This window comes from Protopterus annectens, chromosome 14.part0 (genome assembly GCF_019279795.1).
Source record: "Protopterus annectens isolate FY-2018-M chromosome 14.part0, PAN1.0, whole genome shotgun sequence".
NCBI classification, from domain to species: Eukaryota; Metazoa; Chordata; order Ceratodontiformes; family Protopteridae; genus Protopterus; species Protopterus annectens.
In genome coordinates, this window is record NC_056748.1 from 946,467,070 (window position 1) to 946,476,061 (window position 8,992).

At 40.5% G+C, this 8,992-nt stretch overlaps 1 protein-coding gene across 1 annotated transcript in view; it reads right to left on the bottom strand.

The window, feature by feature from the left end:
* LOC122789359 (anthrax toxin receptor 1-like) overlaps window positions 1-6,176 on the bottom strand; it is a 1,490,698-nt gene extending 1,484,522 nt beyond the window's left edge. The window contains exon 1 of the mRNA XM_044056748.1: window positions 5,548-6,176. Within this exon, the coding sequence (XP_043912683.1) occupies window positions 5,548-5,699 (152 nt within the window). The 5' untranslated portion in view covers window positions 5,700-6,176. The remainder of the gene's footprint in view (window positions 1-5,547) is intronic.
* Window positions 6,177-8,992: the final 2,816 nt, after the last annotated feature.

Consider the following 8,992-nt stretch of genomic DNA (forward strand, 5'->3'; position numbering starts at 1 on the left):
ATAGTTCACAGTTCAACTCCATTCTGGAATTATAGCTAAACTCACTAAACTAGGTATAAATCCCTATGTCACAAGATGGGTTGCCAACTGGCTTACTGACAGAACCCACACTGTAAATGTTGCAGACTCCAAATGTGACTTCAAACCAGTGACAAGTGGAGTGCCACAGGGTTCAGTCCTGGGACCTCTGCTGTTTGGTATCTACTTCTCTGAAGTATAGGCTAACACAGAAGGCCTTTGCCTAATGAAGTTCATAGATGACTGCAAACTAGGAGCCATAGTCGAGTCCCCAAATGATGTGGACATCCTACAGAAGGGCCTCACTGAGACAGATGCCTGGTGTCAGAGCCATGGCCTCAAGCTCAATGCCAAAAAGTGCATTGTTATCCCCTTTGGTAAAAACTCTGTACCCATGAGCTACCACATAGGCGGCAGACTACTAAATGCCGAATGTGTGATAAGAGACCTTGGGACCCAGGTGGACAGTAGTCTCTCCTTTGATAATCACATCACCACAGTAGTCAGAAAATCCTTCTACGTGGCACACCTCATCACAAAAGGGTTCTCATCCAGGAAAAAAAGAGGTCATTGTTCCCCTCTACTCGACACTCATTAGACCCATTATAGAGTACAATGCTTCTTTTGGAATGTACCTCACAAGACATCTGCAACAGCTGGAAAGGCCACAAAAGTACCTCACAAAGAGGATTACTGGCCTCAAACAGATGCCCTACACTGACTGTCTCTAAAAACTCCAGCTTTACTCCGTAGCATATTGCCTACTCTGAGGTGATCTCTACCTAACATATAAAGCTATGTCAAACCCAGAGCTGTTGGACATGCTACACCTAAAGAACTCCCAATCCCTCTGAGCTACATGCTCTAGGGACCTAAACCTTGTCACCACAATAAACAGGACATGCTGGAGAGATATATTCCTGTCCCAGAGACTTCCCATACTCTGGAACAAGCTACCCATCTATGTCAAGCAAAGTTCCTCATTAGCACTTTTCAAGAAAAATCTTTGAGTGGATGGGAGATAGGAAAATAACTGTTACTTTAATGTACTACTGTGCCTAGGCTGTGGGTGAAAAGGGTCTGTCAACTGGTCCACTTACCTGGTTAACAAACTGAAAAATAAAATAAACTTGCCTTCTATACAGTATATTTTAAAATACAGTATATATGTTGTAATCACCTGATTGTGTTTAAATTGATGGGATATTTTCCCATTCACATCAGTAATTCCTGTGGAATTTCATCAGGACAAAGCTTGTAGCAATACAATGATGTGTTGTTTATATATCCTATCAGTAATAAAGGTACACAGTATTTAGAACTTGTGCTAGGGATATCATAGGATCATGGGAGATTACTAGCCTAATGGCTCTAGGGTCCTTACAAGCCTAGCCAAGAGTTTATCCCCAGAAAAGAAATCACAATCAGCACCTGTCACCCCTGTCAGTCAGGGACACAGGTGGAACCCCTGGGGCAAATTTGTGGTTGCCCATCCACTCGTCAAGGTTGTGCTTGAAGAGGGTCAGCGACATACTTTGTTTAATGTGTATGGGGTGTCTGTTCCACAGACGGGGCAGCCTCTGGGAGACAAAAATGTCTCTCTAGCAGGTTTTGTTAATGTCACATATTAGAATTAAGCCTTTCGATCAGGTATTATGTGAGGAGTTAGACTTACAGATATGGAGCATGCCTAGTAGAGCAGGGTCTGAGATTGCCTTGTAGGCAAGATGCAGGTCAACTCTGAGCAATCTGTATGATACAGAGTAGAGTGAAAATTATTTGAGCCTGTCCACATAGGACAGGTTTTGAAGGCCATGGATTCTCTTTGTGAGGTATTTCTGTGGCCTTTCCATTTACTGCAGGTGTTTGGAGAGGTACATACAAAACGGGGCATTGTACTCAATTATTGACCTAATGAGGGAGGAGTACAGAGAGGTAATAATCTCCTTTTTTATGGATGCAATCCCTTTACTTATGAGATGAACCAAGTAAAAGGCTTTTCTGACCACTGCTGCTACATGATGGTCAAATATGAGACTGTTCTCAACTTGTGTACCCAGGTCTCTCACCACAGGTTGCGTGCTTAGGGGCTTGCTGCTAATGTGGTAATCAGTAGGGGCCGTGTTTTTGCTGAATGGTATGATAATACATTGTTTTGCATTTAAGTTAAAGCCATGACTTTGGCAACAGTCATTTGTTGCTGTGAGACCCTCTTGAAGTATGTTAACATCATTTGGGGAGTCAATGACAGCACCCAACTTACAGTCGTCCACAAACTTGGTCAGCCACAGGCCTTTTGTCTTTGCCTGGACCTCTGAGAAGTAGATGCCAAACAATAGGGGTTCTGTGACAGGTCTGCTATTGGAAGTGGTGGCACCTATTTTGACCTTGTGTGTCCTATCAGTGAGCCAGTTGGCCACTCACCTGATGAGATAGGGATTTAAGCCAAGTTCTGTTAGCTTTTCGATGATGCCCGAGTGGTGGATTGTGTCAAAGGCTTTGGCCAAGTCAAGGTAAACTGTGTGTACTGACTTACCCTCATCCAGTGCCTTGGTGACAGTCTCAAAAAAGTCAACCAGGTTCAACAGACAAGATCTTCCCTTGACGAATCTGAACTGGGTTTGGTCAAGTGCTTGGAGATTGCCTGTGTCCTTGTTTATGAGGTCCATAATAATAAGCTCCATGGCCTTACAGATCAGACTTGTCAAGCTAATGGGGCGATAGTTACCAGGGTCAGTAATGGCACCATCTTTGTGCAAAGGGATGACAATGGTAGTTTGCCACTCTGCTGAGTGAAGCCAGTACTTAGACTATGGTTGAATAGGGTGATCAATGGCAAGGCTTAGTTCTTGCTGGAGAAGGTGCAGAATACAGCCTGGGATACTATCAGGTAACCATGGTAGCTGTGCTCTTTGCCTTGGATAGGGCCTTTAACACTTGATCTACAGAGATGTGAGGTGTGGGGCAAGTATCGGGGATGTTGAATGGGCCTTTAGGGGGACAGGGGGGTGAAGTTTGCACTGAACCTATCTGCTAGCAGGTTGGCTAAGTCAACAGGATCAGTAAAACTGGCACTGTTAAGAACTAATTCGGAACAAACCTGGGCTTTGTCATGGCGGTTTCTGTTATTAGTTTCAAATCACTTGTCCTATCTGAAAAACTAAATAATGTATGGGAAGATGCTCTTTGGTAGGATAAAATGGATGTGTTCATAGATTAGTACTAGGCTAACTGCCCTTGTGGGCCATTTTAAGCCTAGCCAATTGCACCATGTGAGAATCAAACCCTGGACCTTGTGGGTTGTAAAGTAACCACCTTAACCATTATGCAAAACTCCCATAAATGCTATGTTTACACAGGGGAACACTTCTGAATGTACTCTACTTGGTACAAACAGGTAATACAACATCTTCATCCTCTTGAGCATACACTGTCAAACTGTAAGGCAATAATTTTAGCATAAATAGAAAGAAACATTATTTTAATGTCTGGGTTTCCATTCTACAGTGCAAACTGTGAAGTACTCTCCTATCTGTCTCCATACATTCCATTTTCTTAATCTACAAAAACATCAGGAATTGTAAAACAAATACATATGATGTTGGGATATATTTTCTGAAAATACGAAATGCTCTGAAGAAAGGCTGTCACTTCATGCACATGTAATCTCTGTGTTTCTCTCCCTTGTGGTACATGTGGAATTTTTATCCTGTCTGTGTATAGTTGTATAAAGTTAATGTTACACACTGCAGGCATACAATACAGCAGCATTTTACTAAATTACTGCATTTGTCAGAGATTTTGGATGCATGGCTAGGCTTAGAAAGACTCTTGTGGTTGTTAGCCTAGTAAACACATATGCACATATAGAGTGTATAGCCAAAAGTATGTAAAAACAGCATTGCCAGTCCCATGTAACATTAGGCTAACGGCAATAAAACTAACAGCACATTATTTTTTCCTAAACTAATGCTAGGAGAATACCATAAACAAACAGCTGTTGTATTACAAGTTTAACTGCAAAATGCTGTCTGGATAAGATTGTTACTGTTTGGTTACTATGGATGTGTGAGGCTACTACTTAATAATACAGGACTGCACATCATTATATACAGAAAAACTCATCCTTGGAATTTTGAGCAACCATCACTAGGTGCAATTCAAGAAAATAAATTGGAAAATTTGGTAACACTGATGAAGAATATAGCTTGTAGCCATAAATGTATTTATTTATGAGTTTGGGAAACATTATCCAAGTCAGACCCTTACTAGCTTAAATCTGTGCCCCAAGCCATACAGCTACATAGAAAAAGCATCGTGAAATTAGCAAGGTTTTAGCACCAGCTCCCAAAAAAAAAAAAAACCAGTTGAAACACAGTTGCCTACTTGCACACACGTACATCCAATGAACACGACTTCTCCATCTTACAGCCCTTCCTTACATTCTCCGCCGGGGAGATTTCGCAAGAGCGCTCCCTGCTGTCCTTATGTTCACTCAACCTACTGCTATTATGTACACTTGGAGAATTTCAAAGTACATTTTTCCAGTACCAAAACCGTTCGTTTCAGCAGGCCAGTAGTACAACCAAACAAGCAGTAACAGAAAAGTGTACATGGAAGCGTTGCAGATAACTGGTGAGAATGATTTTTAGTTTTCCACTCCCAAGTATTGAAACATTCAACAATCCAGGGCGCGTAAATGTCGTTTATTATATATTTCTAGGTGCCTACTCACTAAATGTGCACGCCCTCAAAACTCTGTTAAAATACTTATAAAATATTTCGGGGACGAGTCCGTTTCTGCGCCCAGACATCACTTATACAAGTGCTTCTCAAAAGTAGTCCCTTATTCATTAGAAGGTAGCCCCAATGCTGTAACTTTAACAACTGTAAAATAGACAACAAAAGTGTGCTAGCAAAAAGTTTTAGGCAGTAATAACTGCCTGTGTGGGGTAAAATGGCATTAGCATTCCTCATTAAGAATAAACTAGAAGTAAGGAAGATCGGGTGTTGAGTGGACTGAAACTAAACCAAGGCAGCATGGAGCGCTGCGCATCACGGTCATGATAACCCTGTCAAAACATATATACCCCCCCCCCCCCGACTTCATGACCCCCACCTTTTGTCTCACATTTAAACAATAAGAAAACCATTCCAGGGCCCCTACCCTAACTCATCAGATTGGCTACACTTTCTTTGTCTCTTTTTGCAAAAGTAATCTATTTTTTTCTATTCATGCCAGGACAGCAAGTAAGTGATCGCAAGTTCGTTTTATGTGCAGTTGAGGGGAAATTACATATGTTTTTTTTCTTTTTGCTCGCAGAGGTTTATTTGTTTGTAGATCAGGAATACCAACTTTGCAGTAGAGCCCATCTACCATGCAAGCCCGGGGACAGAAGATACGACTCAAAAGTTTAATAAGAGATCCAAGGTACAAACATAAACAGCAAATACATAAATGCGTAAATGTAGGAATAAAGCAGGAGCACATGGACTTTAATGATGTTCCAGATAAATGTGTTCACTTACTTATCAATGATGAAGTATAGATCGAAGGCCCCATCACAAGAAAGTTTGGCCTCTGTGTTTTCCTCCTCCTTCTCCTCCTGGGCTACCGAATAACTATTCCTTGCCAGAAGCAGGACTGCCAGCATCCACACGTTAGTCCGAACCCTCGCCATTTTCCTTCTGCAACATACCCTCCTCCGTCTTCAGGTTTTTAATACCGTCAAAGATTTCAGACGGGCGAAGAAAGATCAAAGGAACCTGATGACTACAACGTTTCAAGATGTGCAACAGCGGCACGCAAACAAAAACAACAAAAAGGAAGGGGGACAGCAAAGAGTAATTGGTGTTAAATGTGACGTTTCCTTTTCCTGAGCTCCTTGCAGCGCTTTCCAAGGAAGGGACGGAGCTAAAGCCACGGATTCCAACCCAGTATTTCCTCTGAAATATCCAATGCGAAATGCTCAGAAATCACGACAGAGGAATTCTAAGCTTAAGACTCATGTGTGCTAAAAGTACCTTAAGGGCTCGCTTCTTCTGATTTTGGACAGGCTGCATTCTGGACTAAAAGTTGTATGGTCTTTGTGTACTTGTTACATTTGTTTACTGGGTAAAGTCAGTGTGACCAGGGGACCGTTTTCAGCTTTGCCATATGGCAGTGGGAAATAAATACAAACATATGCAAATATCTACCAAATGTAGAAATATGTTGTAACAGAACACAGCAATCTTGGCACAAAACTTTCCACTTAATAAGAGAATGTAATAACATATGACTGCCACAGCTAATACTCAAGAAAGTGAAACAGCATGTTGATCAAATTCCAAAGTCTTCCCTTAAATCCCGGCATTGTAACTAGAGTTTACCAGTGTGGTGTCTAGCTAGGGTATGTTTCTGAGGGGGGGGGGGGGGGGGGGCTTAAGTTAAGACTTATAAATGAAATGTACGCTGGCTGTTTTAAAAATTCTGGAACAAAAATGTGGTATAGAATGGGCAATGGCAGTGCAAAAGAATGACATACAGATGTCAAAGTACGCATCAGCTCAAAGAAAGCAAAAGGGGGCACCTGGTGCGTGCGTGTGTGTGTGTGTGTGTGTGTGTGTGTGTGTGTGTGTTGGGGGAAGGGCATTTAAGATGGAATAAGCTCATTAGGGAGGAACTTTAAATAAGCCATGCAGGCATCGAACTGTTGACTTTTGGTGATGGGACTACAAAATAACGCAATATATGGCTGTGGAATGGGGTGTAAGGCAGGTCCAGTGAGAATTTAAATTGCATCAAAATGATGTTACAGTATTATACTCTTAAAATGCACGACAAAGGATGCTATGGAAACAAGAGTACAAATTATACTTGTGATGCAAAGAGAAACTAAATAATTAAAATAATCACAGTAATGTTATTTTGTTTTCGTGACAAAACTTGTTGCGCACTGCTTTGGCAAAATAGTATGCTTCTTGGTTGAGAACGATTGATGCACAGAGCTGCCACAACTTTGAATGGAAGTAAATCCAATACAGAGATGCATAAACCAGATTCTCAAACTGGGTTACTTCCAGGAAGCCCTAGGTCAAGCAACATGTGCAATGCAGGCCCACTTTAGTACTAACAGAAAAAAGACAACACATCCCATATTCTGCCCCAGAAGCTTTTAATGAACGAGACAGTGCAACAAACGATGAAAAATTAAAAACTGAAAACAACGCATGTGCCAGTGTTCCTTGCTGACTGACACTGGAACATACCTCTCAAGTGTACCTCGTTACGAGGAACGTACCTCATTTGGGGTCTTAAAAATTTCATGTTCCTCGAAGTTCCTCAAAGTTTCACATTGAAAGAGTCTGTCACACATTCAGTGTTAGGAATTTTTTAAGTGAAATCCATGGTAAATAGAAATGAATCATATTAATCCATTAAAGGATCTTCTTCTGGGTTACCACCTGTCCCACTTTGCGAGGGACAGTCCCTGTTTGGGCAGTTGTGTCCTGCAAAAAAATTGTAAACATGGCAAATGTCCTCAGATTTTAGGACAAAATTATTTACTATATTTTATGTAATAGTTGCATAAAACAGTTATTCTGTATCTGAAACACCTAAATGTTATAAGAAACAGAGTAAGCAACTAAAATGCTAAAATATTTTTTTTTTTTTTTTTTATTTATTTAACATTTGTTGACCGGGAGAGTCCGACTAGGTTCCACAGAGCCTGTTTTCAGCGGAGGCCCGGGGAGAAATGCTCCAGATGCATGTCTTTGGAATGTGGGAGGAAACCAGAGTACCCGGAGGAAATCCACGCGAAGCTTTTAATAAGCTTTTATTTAGGCAAAAAAGTGAAGTGCTGTCCTTTGAATCCTGGCCATGGGTATGTTTTGACCTGCAAAATCTGACGTTTGTACCAAAAATGTCCCACTTTGGGCATTTGAAAAGGTGGCAACCCTAATCTTCTTTATAAGTAAAACCGGCAAATTTTAACCATCCTGTGACCTACCTAGTTGAAGTTGTTAGTAATCCATTAGTATGTGTTCCACATTTTGCCCATTTGTTCCACATTATGAAGGCGGGTGTTCCTCATTTTGGAGATGGAAGATGGAAGATGGAAGGTTGAGAGCTATGCTGGAATAATATTATAATTATAATACTAGAATATTCGCAGTTTAACGATGAAAAAGAAAGATACGCATGCAACACGGAGATTATTATAGGAAGTCTGCCTTTCAACTGTTCCGGATTTGCAAAATGTTCTGATTTTTGCGTCATATTTTTGGTCTATTCCTTATGAAATTTGTAATTCTGGCAAATCACTGAATACTGATGTCACTAAATACTGACGTACGTCAGAGTTTCAGACTTCCTATCCATCAGAAAATGCATGCTAAAACAAAGCCCGTTATTCCAGCAACTTTCGGAGTTTATAAGGGTAATATACTAAATTCTGTCCCTATTTTTGGCCTTTGTCGGGTAATTATTTTAGGCTGTGCATAGAATTATTGCGCTAACTGCTTGAGAGCTATGATGGGTATTGGGAAGTGTTATTCAGATATACTTCCTAATATACCTGCAAGTTATATATATATCTGGAGGATACAGTTATTACTAGCCATTTCTGAAAGAATAATTCATCTGGTCATACCCGTCAATCTCTTAGTTCAAGAAATCTGGACAACGCCTAAAATTAATGGGGTACAAAGGCTCAATAATAGGGACAGATTTTAACTATTTCTTCTACAAACTCAGAAAGTTGCTAGAATAATAGAATTTGTATTAGCATGCATTTTATGAAGGATATGAATTCTGAAATTCAAATTATGGCATTATTTAGTGACTTCATTCCTCAGTGATTTTCCAGAAATCTACACATTTTATAAGAAACAGACTAAAAATATGAGGCAGAAAATCTGGACATTCTGTGAAAACCTGGACAGTTGAGAGGTATGCTTCTGGTTAAAATTAATATATTAAAAGTCCAAA